At 52.8% G+C, this 12,564-nt stretch overlaps 1 protein-coding gene across 1 annotated transcript; it reads left to right on the top strand.

The window, feature by feature from the left end:
• Positions 1-7,774: 7,774 nt before the first annotated feature.
• Positions 7,775-8,707, top strand: LOC134433355 (olfactory receptor 14J1-like). Its single transcript, XM_063182211.1, has one exon. The coding sequence runs from the start codon at positions 7,775-7,777 to the stop codon at positions 8,705-8,707; it is 933 nt and encodes a 310-aa protein (XP_063038281.1).
• Positions 8,708-12,564: the final 3,857 nt, after the last annotated feature.

The following is a 12,564-nucleotide window of genomic DNA, read 5'->3' as shown; positions in this document are numbered from 1 at the left end:
TCGTCCCCCTTTGTGAGCCAGTTTTGGGGTTCCTGGTCCAGCATGGGCCAGGGCCCCCAGGGCCTTTCCTTCTCTGGCACTCCTCTGCCTGGCTGCTGCTCTTTTGTTTTCGATCAAAAAAAAAAAAAAAAAAAAATTAAAATTAAATAAAAAAGATTGAAAATAGCAGGCAGCAGCTCTGAAGCACTGAAAGGCCAGAAAGGACATTTCAAAACTGTACAAATTGTTTTAAATTGTTTAAAATTGTATTAAGACTGTCAATGGTTTTTGATAACTATTGATGGAACTCTTGCAGAAGTCTGTTTCAGGACCAAAAGGACTCTCAGGTATTCCAAGGGAAACAACTTCAGCTCTTGGACTGTTCCTGAAACTCAGCTGCATAGACTTGAATTCTCTTTGCATTGTTTCTTGCAATTTTCTTATATTGTAGGATTGTTGTAGTGAATTATTAGTATTCTATATTTTATAGGTGAAGGAATTTCCTGTTCATTCCACATCAGCATTTTTCTTTTATTTTATACAATTTAGAAAGGTGAGATGTTGCAGACATTTCTCCACAGAAATCCTTTCTTTCAGATTTCTGCGTCTTCGGGAGGCCAGAGGCCTCCGAAGAGAAGGTAAACAATTATTATCAGCTGCTGTGGAATGCAACAAGGACACCTTGATTGGCTCATTTCCTATGTTTATAATTAAGGGCCAATCACCAGTGTCAGCTAGGGGACTGAGTCCTTGGCCACAACTTTGTTATGGATTCTTTCTATTCTTTTCTTAGCTAGTCTAGCTGCTCTGCAAACCTCTCTATATATTCTATTTAGTATAGTAATAATGTATTATATATAATATCATAATAAATAAGCCTTCTGATCAAGAAACAAGATTCACAGTCTCTCTCTCACCAGCAGCGCCCACTCAGGCGTGGTAATACAGCCCAGCCCCCTGTCCCTGTGTCAGGCTTTGGGGTTGATCTTGTGGAACATCCTTGGGGGAGGCTGCAGCTCCATGTGGACCAGGGGGATACCAGGGGATAGGGACTCTGCTCGGCATGGACACATTGAACCTCTGGGGGGAAACTGTGAGGGGGGCTAAGGCAGAGTGACCAACCCCGTGACCTCACACAGCCCTCCTGTGATATCACAGCCTTCTCTGTGATGTCATATCCTGCTCTGGGAGTCACAGCTGATGTCAGCCTGCTTTGTGATGTCACACAGCTTCACTGTGATGTCACATCCCACTCCCTGATGTCATGGCCCACTCTGTGATGTCACTCTGCCACCCTCTATGATGTCAGAATCTCCCCTGGGATGTCACAGCCTGCTCTTTAATGTCCCAACTTACCCTGTGATGTCACAGCCCACCCTGTGATGTCACAAATCTGTCCTGTGATGTCAAAGCTTGCGCTCTGATGTCACAGCTGGCTTTGTGATGTCACACAGTCCCTTCTATTTTGTCTTACCTGATCAATGACCCCACAGAACCTACTCTGTGATGTCATAACCTACTCTGTGATGTCACTGCTCACTCTGTGACCTCACTCAACCCATTCTGTGATGTCACACAGCCTCTTGCTGGCATCACAGCTGCTCTGTGCCTCTCTCATCACAGACAGAGTGGTGCCTCAATGACACAGCCCCTCTGTGACACCACAGCTGTTCCCTGAGGTCACTGTCCCCTCTCTGGGACATCCCCCGGTGTCACTTTGGGGCAGGGGGGACAGGTGGCCTCCAGGCACATTTGGGCTCCTGTTCATGCAGCCCCCAGTGCCGGAGGTTCCCAGCAGCTCCCACAGGCTGCAGAACCTCTGTGCCACCCCCGACAGCCACGAGTGTCCATCCTGATCCTGGCAGAGCTGGCGCCACTTGGAATCCCAGCCCGAGAGCAGCTGTGGAGCGGCCGTTGGGCTCAGCAGGGTGGGGACCCCTGGGAGCCCCCAGACCTGCCTGCCCCGCAGGTGCCCGTGGCAGCCCCAGGGCTGTGTCCGTGCCCGTGTCACCGTCCCCCCAGGTGTCCGTGGCAGCCCCAGTGCTGTGCCCATGCCCGTGCCTGAGTCACCATCCCCCGGGTGACCCCAGCAGCCCCAGGGCCGGGACCGTGTCACCGTCCCCCGGGTGCCGGGGCTGCACTTCTCTCCTGGGGACAGAGCCCTGCACGGTCCCGGCCCCCCAAACCTTCGGGGGTGCTGTGGGGGTCTCACCTGGATGCAGACACTCAGCAGAGCCCCCCTGTGCCCACTCCTGTGCCCACCCCTGTGCCCACCCCTGTACCCATCCCTCACCACGGTGTCCCCAAGTGCTGCAGATCCCGCGGTGCCCAGGGGGCGGGATGGGAACCTGCCCCTCCTGGAGGGATTGTGTCCCTTCCCTTCCCCTGTCACCTCCGGTCAGGGCTGCTCAGGGCGTCCCGGCTCTCGTTTGCCATGGCCCTAGGAGCCGGGCAAGGGCCACCTCCCTGCAGAAGGAGTGCTGAGCATTCGCCCTCAGCCGGGGCTGGTCATGGAGGAGAGCCACGGAGGAACGAGCCTCCCACAGCCGGGGAACTCCACCTCCTGTGCTGGGCCGGGGGGCAGCCCCACGCTCCCCTGAGCCCTGCTCAGGCCAGGCTGATCTGGGCACTACCCCACGGCCTCAGCCCCTGCAAGCGCATAGCAGCAGCTGCAGCTCCCAATGGGGCCATTGTGGTACTCCACACAGTCCCATGGTCTCGGAGTGTTGGGGAGTAGGACAGTCGGGACAGATGGAGACAAAAGATATCTGAAGCCAGGTCAGGGAACTTGCAGTTTATTGCAGAGGGTCTGCGTGCCTAGGCCCTACTTGGAGCTGCCAGCCACAGCTCAGAGCAGGCCCAAGGGGTAGATAGAGTGAGAGGGTAAGAGAGTAAAAGGGTAAGAAAGGAAAAGCATAAGAGAGTGCGGTTCCCGTTACAATACAATAAATCTTCTGTGTTGAATATTCTATTTCTCACTAACCAATCTAGTACAATATACAAATCCTATAGCGCTTACATACAGCCTATAAGAATCATTACATTACCATACTGTGTTACATTTTAAACCCTAAATACTCCTCTTTGGGCCCATTCTGCCAAGCTGGAAGGGTCTGCTCTTACCCTTGGACCTGACTGCAAGCAGAGGGTATTGTTTCATCAAAAGGGGATTACCTTCAGTCTGGCCACACTTATTGTTTCCAGTTTTTTAGTAACTAAGGTATCTCAAAGCCTGCTTTCATATCGATCTCTCTTATAGTTTCTATATTCTTTTACCAGGCAATAATATTTATAAGTCGTTCCTGTATCATCTTCCCCAACACCATGGAACCAAGGAAACCATTTTGACACTGCAAGGCCTCATGGAAGCAAGGGGCCATTGTACCAAAGGGGACCCAGAGAGACCACTGTGATATCACTGGACTTGGGGAAACAAAGATCTGTTGTGATACTACAGGCCCTCATGGAACCACGGGGCGATTGTGATGCTGCAGGGCCCCAAGGATCCAAGAACATGGAAAAGTTCTGGTTGGCTTGGCTTGACTGGTCCAGCTGAACTTGGCATGTTGAAGGTTGCTTCTCATCTGCCCCTAAAACCCTGGAGTTCTGTGCTTTCCTTCCTGTGGGAAAGAACTCTCCCACTCCTCCAGGCATTCATGGCTGAAAGTGGGATTCTACATCCAAATTCAATTATATTGAAGCATGATTCCTCTATGAAACCTGCTAGAACAGACAGCTCTGGGCGACCTTGATGTCACAGACATCTTTTCATTAAAATCCTTTCATTAGGATTTTTCCTGCTGAAGCTGAGAAGTTTCAGCAACAAAGTGTAAACAATGGTTATCTGCTGCTGTGGAATGCAACACGTGGATCCGTGATTAGCCTCCTTTAGATGTTTAGATTTACTGACCACTTATGGCAGAGCTGGGTCTTGCTCTCTGCTGAGACACAGCCCTTTGTTATTCATTCCTTTTCTATTCTTAGCTTAGCCAGCCTTCTGAGAATTTTTCCTTCTATTTCTTTTTAGTATAGTCATAATGTAATATATATCATAAAATACTAAATCAAGTCTTCTGAACATGAGGTCAACATTCTCGCCTCTCTCTTCATCCTGCAACCCTTGTGACCACTGTGACACCTTGATATCTTGGGGGCTACCTCTCATCTGCCTTAAAAATAATGGGGGGCCAAGCTTGCCTTTCCATGGAAAAATCATCTTTCAAGTGCAGGTGTCCATAGCCAAAATTGGGAATCCGCCTCCAAAATTCTTTATTTCCTAGGATAGCTCCCAGACAAAAGCTGCCAAGACTGTCTAGGTTCCCTTGGCTTCCTGAGGGCCAGCTCTCATCTGCCTGTGAAACACTGGGGCTCTGTACTTTCCTTCCTATGGAAAAGAACTGTCCTTCTTGTCCAGGTGCCCATGGACAAAACTGGGATTTGGCCTCCCAAAGTTCATCTACCCAAGGACTGCTCCCAAACAAAAGCTGCCAAGACAAACAGGTATGGCTGTCCTTGGCCTCCTTGGGGCTGCCTCTAATCAGCCTTTGAAACACTGGGGCTCTGCCCTTTCCTTCCTGTGGAGAAGAACTGCCATTCTGTTCCAAGCAATCCGGGCTTAAATTGAATTCCACCTCTCAAAACTCCCCAAATATCCAAAGGTAGCTTTCAAACAAAAGCTGCAAGGACAGACAGGTCTGGCTTGCCTTGGCCTCTGGTGACTGCCTCTGATCTGCCTTCAAAATCCTGGGGCTCTGGGGGTTCCTTCCTGTAGAAAAGAACTGTCCTTCTTGTCCAGGTACCTATGGCCTCAGGCACATGAGCACTGTACAGGGACAGAGGAGCTCTGTGCTCAGTGGAGTGGGGACTGAGGACAGCAGAGGAGAGCCCTGGGAGGGACTGAAGGGCACTTTCGGAGATGGTGGATCCTTTTAACATAATAGTAAACCAGGAGAAAAAAGGAAAAAAATTAATGTAAAATGCCACTGGGGAGATCTGGACTGGACACAAGGACAAAGGAATTTCCCTTGCAGGGACGGGCTGTTGTGCAATACATCCTCCAGAAGGAGTCTGGGTCAGCCCAAGGCTTTGTGTGGGCAGGCAGAGGCAGGCAGAAGGCAGAGCTGGCAGCAAAGGAAGGGCCCAGTCAGGTGGGGCAGCCGGGGGATGCCGACAGCCTGCAGGGACAGAGGCACAGGGCAGGGACACCGTAGGAAAGCCTGGGCTGCGCAGGGCACAGGGATGGGCAGCAGCTGCAAGACAGCCCTGCCAGAGCCAACTTGGGTTCACTTTGGCCATGGCTGCTGGCCCTGAGCCTGAGGCAGGAGCAGGAGACAAGTGACCCTTGCAGGGCTGGGGCCTCATTGCCTCCTTGTCCCTGCTCAGCAGCCTGGCAGGGGCTGCCCTGTGCTCCTGCCCTTGCCATTGCACATCCCCACATGCCAGTGCCCATCCCGGGAAGAGCCCTGAGCAAGGAGGGAGGGACAGGATCTGCCTGGCCAGGGGCTGGGGCTCAGGCCTTAGCCCTTTGCATTCCTGAAACACATCCAGGTTTGCTCAGCACCAGAGACACCTTGGCCTTGTTTGTCTCCAGCTGTTATCACTGCCTCCAGTGTTCTCTAACTGGAATTTGGGGACACTTTCTGAGTTGTGTACTTCAGTGGGACCCATTAAAACTTGAAGAAACTTTGGAGTCTAAATTTAATTTTGAGTTCTTGAGAAGTTTTTTGAAGACACTCTCATGGACTGAGTCTGATGTAAACAACACCAAATCCCCAAGAGGCTCATTAAGGTCCTTGCGCTGTGTCTGTGCTGCTGAGCTTTAAAGGAACAGCTCTTCCCAGGACCTGCTCCTCTCCCAGCCCAGCAGGGCTGAGGGCTCTGCCTGCAGGCACTGAGGGGACAGGAGCCAGGCAGAGACAGGCTGAAGGAAACCAGGATTTGGAAGACATTGAGCTGAGACTTCAGCTGGGGAAACATTTTCACAGCCCTGTGCATGGTGAGTGTGTGGGTGCAGGGCAATGTCTCCTGTGATCCTGGAGGGATCTCCTGAAGCCAGCACACCCCACAGCCTGGGGGATGTGTCAGGAGGACTCTCCCAGTTTCTCTGTGGCACAGGAGCAGAAGGAGGAGGATGTGCTGCAGAGCAGGGCTGCCCTGGGCACCATCACAGGGAGAGGGCAGCACGGCTCCTGCTGCCAGGGACGGCTGCAGGGGGTGAAGCTGGGGCTGCAGCCAGGGCTGCTCAGAGCTCCAGCTCATGCCCAGCTCATTTCTGAGGGGAATTTTCATGAACTCATTCAGGGCTGGGGTTTCCTGCTTGGGTCTCTGCTTTGCTGAATCTGTGCTCCCACTTTTCCCGAGCTCAGCTTGGTGGCAATGGAAACTCAGCTGTGCAGGGCACAGCAGGGGCTGAGGCTCCTAAACCATCGCAGTGAGGATTCCTGGAGCCCTCAGCAATTGCCTGCACCTGCCCAGCCTCAAGATCCATGCAGCATAACCTTTCCATGGTGCCCAGGCTGGGGGAGCTGTTCTTTAATCCCTGCAGGGCCCAGCAGCTGCAGGGCAGGGCTGGCCCAGGGGCTGGGCTGGGCTCTGGCAGCTCTGGCAGGGAAGGAGGCCAGGGCCACAGGAGCAGCTGGGGCTGGGACAGCTCCAGCAGCAGAGCCGTGGGCAGGGAGAGAGGGAGGCAGTGCTGAGGGAAGCCCTGCTGCAGGGCAGATGTGGCACCTGCGGGCCTGCCCTGCAGGGCACACACTGCCCTGAGCAGCACAGCCCTTATGTCCCCTCGCAGCCAGCACAGCCATTGGCCCGGGGGCTCAGGGCCCTCAGTCCCTCCTGGGCCAGCAGAGCAGCCCCAGAGATGAAGGGAATCTCTGCGGCCCTGTGCCCAATCCTTGCTGACCAGGCCCTGAGGGCCACTGTCCTGCCCTGCTGCTGCCTGGCAGGGGCCGGGCAGGGCAGGCCAGGGAAAGGCTTTTCCTCAGGCCCGGCTCTCTCTCCTTGCCTTGCCCAGGTGCTGCTGCCATTGCTGAGGGGCTCTCTGCAATGGCAGTTCCAGCTGCAGGGCCAGGCCCAGCCCTTGGGCTCCTCCTGTGCAGGCTGAGCACAGCAATGGGGTGTCCTAGCTCCATGTGCTCGGGGAGCTCTGGGCAGGGCAGCCTGGGAGGCTGGAAATGAGCCCACTGTCCTGACTCTGGGAAAGGCAGGAGCCACTTTGTGTGCCAGGGATCCTCTGCTCTCAGCAGTGTCTCCTGGCTGTCCAGGCTAACGCAGGAGTGGATCTCAGAAAGTTGCAAGTGCAGGGCAGCTGGAATAGGAGAGAGGGACAGAGCAGGTCCCCTCAGTGCACACTAAGACTTAGACAATCCTTCTGCCTCCCTGGACTCTCTGTTCTCCCGTGGTGCAGCAGAATTTTTCATTCTGCCTTCTGTTATCCCCATCCCTTCACCCAGGCAGCTCTTCTGCTTTAGGGTAACATTCTTTATCCAAGTCCAAACAGCAGGACTGGCCCCTGCTCTCACTGTTGCCCTGCACTGACTTGGGATCAGGGCTGACTCTCAGCTGTCCTGCAGGTCAAGGTCCAGCTCCTCACACAACATTGGCCAGCAGCAATCAGGTCTCCAGCAACAAAAGTGAAGGAAGATCTCTGAGACATGGACAGGGCGAGGTGCTCTCGCCCTGTCCGTGTGGGTGGAAAGGGTCTATGAGAAAGGGCTTTGACTTTTCTGCGACAAATCTCCCCTCAATTATCACTGTCATTCCTTCTTCAAAAGGTTCCAATGTCCAGAGGCAGCAAATGTCCAACAGCAGCTCCATCAGGCACTTCCTCCTGCTGGCATTGGCAGACACGCGGCAGCTGCAGCTCCTGCACTTCTGCCTCTTGCTGGGCATCTCCCTGGCTGCCCTCCTGGCCAACAGCCTCATCATCAGCGCCGTAGCCTGCGGCCACCACCTGCACACGCCCATGTTCTTCTTCCTGCTCAACCTGGCCCTCAGCGACCTGGGCTCCATCTGCACCACTGTCCCCAAAGCCATGCACAATTCTCTCTGGGACACCAGGGACATCTCCTACTCAGGAGGTGCTGCTCAGGTTTTCTTCTTTCTTTTCTTTATCACAGCAGAGTTTTCCCTCCTGACCGTCATGTGTTATGACCACTACGTGTCCATCTGCAAACCCCTGCACTATGGGACCCTCCTGGGCAGCAGAGCTTGTGCCCACATGGCAGCAGCTGCCTGGGCCAGTGGCTTTCTCACTGCTCTGCTGCACACAGCCAATACATTTTCCCTGCCCCTGTGCCATGGGAATGTCCTGGGCCAGTTCTTCTGTGAAATTCCACACATCCTCAAGCTCTCCTTCTCACACTCCACCTTCAGAAAAATTGGGATTTCATTGCTTGCTGTCAGTTTAGCCTTTGGTTGTTTTCTGTTCATTGTTTTCTCCTATGTGCAGATCCTCAGGGCTGTGTTGAGGATTCCCTCTGTGCAGGGACGGCACAAAGCCTTTTCCACCTGCCTCCCTCACCTGGCCGTGGTCTCCCTGTTCCTCAGCACTGCAGGTTTTGCTTACATGAAACCACTTTCGGTCTCTTCCCCAGCCTTGGATCTGGCAGTGTCAGTTCTGTACTCGGTGGTGCCTCCAGCCCTGAACCCCCTCATTTACAGCCTGAGGAACCAGGAGCTCAAGGCGGCGGTGTGGACACTGGTGACTGGACAGTTTCAGAAACATTAAACTTCTTGCCATTTTCTGCAAGTCATTGTAATATGAGTAATCTGTAAAAATTCTTTTTCTTTTTGGTTGTGAGTGTTTTTTCCCTTTGTTTTAGTCCATTAATCTTGTTCACAAAATAGAACCCTTGTTTGTGCCATTTCTTAGTTTTGTCTCTTGCTGTGGCCCCAAACTGTGTCAGTGAGGAGCTGTGCTCCAGTGGCTTTCAATGAACTAAAGGATCTCCCAGCAAAGTTTTCACCGGAGATCCCCTTTTGTTTTCTCTGGAGCTGCAGCATAAATGTCTGTGTGCAGAGCTGGGGGCAGATCAGTGCTGGCACAGAAGCCCTGCACCTGCTGGCCACACCATTCCTCATCCAGGCCAGGAGCCATTGGCCTTCTTGCCCAACTGGGCACACTGCTGCCTCATGCCCAGCCTGCTGTCCATCAGTCCCTGCAGGTCCCTTTCTGCCTGGCTGCTCTCCAGCCACTCTGTCCCCAGCCTGTAGTGCTGCAGGGGTTGTTGTGGCCAAAGTGCAGGACCTGGCACTTGGACTTGTTCAACCTCACCTTGTTGGATTTGGGCCCTGGATCCAGCCTGTCCAGGGCCCGCTGCAGAGCCCTCCTACCCTCCAGCAGATCCACACTCACACCCAGTTTGGTGTCATCTGCAAATTTGCTGATCTTGGACACAATCCCCTCATCCAGACCATTCCATGCAGGCATTGAAATCCACACTGGCTTTCTCTGAACCCTCGGTTATCCTGTGGGTGCCCTGTGATGGAACTCAAGGGGATCTGTTCCATAACCTTGCCAGGCACCCAGGTCAGGCTGACAGGCCTGGAGTTCCCCAGATCCCCCTTCCAGCCCTTTTTGGGGATGGGCTTACACTGGCACCTCCAGTCCTCTGGGACCTCCCTGCTGAGCCAGGACTGATGGTAAATGATGGAGAGCAGCTTGGGGAGCTCACCCACAGCTCCCTCATCCCCCTGGGATGGATCTCATCTGCTCCCAGAGACACCTGTGAGCATGGGAGTGGCTCAGCATGTGCCCAGCTGCTTCCTCCTGGATAACAGGGGGCTGTTCTGCTGCCTCTGACCATCTAATGCTCAGGAGAACACTTGTCCTGAGGAAGACCTGTCTTATTTTTGACAATTGAGATACACAAAGTGTTAAGCAGCTCAGCCTTCTCCTTATCCTTAGTTACTCTATTCCCCAGAGCATCCACTATTGAGTAGGGGTTCTCCTTATTCCTCCTTTTGCTATTAGTTTATTTATAAAGGTTTTTCTTTATTTCTTTTTGCAGAAGTGGCCAGGTGAAGCTCTAATTGAGCTTTCATCTCTCCACTTTTCTTTGTGCATGACCAAACAACATCCTTAAACACTTCCTGATTTGCCTGACCTATTTTTTCTGAGTTCCCACAAAACCCTCATGCCCAGCCAGGACAATAATTTTCCTCTCTGCTTCAACTTTGGCACAGAGGGACAGGCTGCTCCTTCCCCCTTAAGATTACTTTCTTGAGGTGTGTCCATCCTTCCTGGACACCTTTGTTTTTAAGGGTTGTTTCCCTTAAAAAATCAGTACCTGATTCAGTACTCTCCAAATCTGCATCTAGAATAGGCCAAGGTTTGCCCTGCATAATTCCAGTGTAGACATTCTGTTTATGTGCCTTTTTCTTTCAGAGGATTTTGTAAACTTGATTATTTCATGGTCACTCTGTCCCAGGCAGCCTCCGACCACCACATCTCCCACCAGCCCTTCACTGTTTATAAACAGCAAGAGACAGAGCTTTCCTTGGCAGTGGAAGTGTCACCCAAAATTCAGCAAAATATTAAAACTCCATAACCGCAATGTAGCATTGATAAGCAGCATTCTTTATTTGGCCAGATGCCCGGGTGGATAGCTCCTCCCAAAGCTGTGCATGCTGAGTGCTGGAAAGTTTCTGTTTATATTCTGTATTTTGCATACAAATTCATTGATTGTCCTGGACTAAACACACATATGATAATCATTTCCCTAAAATCATTAACATATTTCCCCTCCCCTTTACCCATGCATTCTCCTGTCCTGGGGGTCTCTCTGGTGGTCCCTGGTGCTCATGGACCCCAATGTTCCCATGGGTCTGGCTGAGCTGGCAGGACACTGAGGCTGGTGAATTTCAGTTCCCCTTCTCACACAATGGGCATTGTGTGGTTTCCGTAGGCCTGGGGTTTTGGAGAACCAGCATTGTGTGTGCTCACCTGGTGTAGACAATTTATCATTTGGTGACATGAGGTCACAGAGTGGGCTATGACATCACAGAGTGGGTTGCATGAGGTCATCGAGCAGCTACGACTGCCTGAGGTGCATCATAGACTGCCTCTGTGACATCACAGCACCAGCTGTGACATCACAGCACAGAGGACTGACATCACAAAGCAGACTATGACATCACAGAGTTGGCTGTGAAATCAGAGACCAACTGTGTGAAAATAGCTAATGAGTTGTGACATCACAGAGTCGGCTGTGACATCATGGAGGGGGCGGCTGTGTGACATCACATGAGAGCTATGTGAGGTCACTGGGTTGGTCAATCTGCTCCAGCTCCCCCTCACAGTTTCCCCCCAGAAGTCCAAAGCTGTTCATGCCCAGCAGGGTCCCCTATCCCCTGGTATCCTCTGGTCCACCTGGAGCTGCAGCCTCCACCAAGGATGTTCCACAAGATCAACCCCAAACCTGACACAGGGAAAAGGGACTGGGCTGTGTGACCAGGACATCAAGGACAGGGATTATCCAGGTTACTGAGGCCTGGGTTGGTGTTCCCAGGGCAGGAAAGATGTCTGGCAGCTGGAGCAGGGTCTGGGAAGGGCCTCCAGGGTAGGGCTGGAGCCCTTGGGCTGTGAGCAGAGGCTGAGGGAGCTGGGCTGGTCCAGCCTGGAGTAGGGAAGGCTGAGGGGCTCCTCATGCCAGCCTGGAAGTGCCAGTGAGGAGGGGATGGAGAACACAGAGCCAGGCTCTTGACAGGGGGCTGGTGGTAGACAAAAGCCAATGGGTGGAAGGGGAAAGAGGGGAGATCAGCAAGGACAGGATGAGATGAAATGTGTCAGGCTGGTTTCAGCATTTCCTCAACACTAAAAGCAGCCTGACCTCCCTTCTCCATCCACCACTGACAGCTTTGCAAATCAGGAATTGTTCAGGCCATTTAATCCCCACTTTAGGATGAGCATCCTGATACAAAAAATTTAATTCTATTTACATCTATCACAGAACCATATTTTTCTAAAAATAATTTTAGTATGGAAATTACTTGTGGATGGTGGACATGTCAGACGCTGCTGGGACGATGCACATAGCTCAGGGAAGAGCATGGTTGTTATTGAATTGTGTCCTCTTCAAACATGGTCTGTTGGCCATGAAAAGAACCTTCTAGTGCCTCTGAGTCCCACCAGTTCCTGACCCACAAAGGACACAAACGTGATGAGTTCTGGTTCCCACTCCAGTGATGGCACCTGCACCTCCCTCCATCCCCAGAGCAGAGATCCCTTGTCCCACGGAGTCCCTGGCAATGAAGGGATGAAGGAAACAGGACAGGCTGTGGGGATCAGACACAGGGCACAGCCATGGATTTGGGGTGGTTATGAGCCCAGGTCAGGACATGGTCCTTGGCCTTGGTGAACCTCATCCCATTGTCCTGGGCCCATGGATGGCTCCAGCCCGGCCAGATCCCTCTGCAGAGCTTCCTGCTCTCCAGCACAGCCACACTGCCACCCAGCTTGGGCTCACCTGGGAACTGGCTGAGGGTGCCCTGGATGGCCTCATCCAGATCAGCAATAAAGAGATTTCACTGACCTGGCCCCAGTCCTGAGCCCTGGGGACAGCCCTGGATGTGACTCCATTCCTC

This window comes from Melospiza melodia, unplaced genomic scaffold, assembly GCF_035770615.1.
Source record: "Melospiza melodia melodia isolate bMelMel2 unplaced genomic scaffold, bMelMel2.pri scaffold_18, whole genome shotgun sequence".
NCBI lineage: Eukaryota > Metazoa > Chordata > Aves > Passeriformes > Passerellidae > Melospiza > Melospiza melodia.
Note: the sequence above shows the minus strand (reverse complement) of the source record. Positions and strands in the feature narration are given on the sequence as shown.

Bases quoted from the DNA above. Each gene is read 5' to 3' on its own strand.
- LOC134433355 (XM_063182211.1), top strand. From the start codon at position 7,775: ATGTCCAACAGCAGCTCCATCAGGCACTTCCTCCTGCTGGCATTGGCA.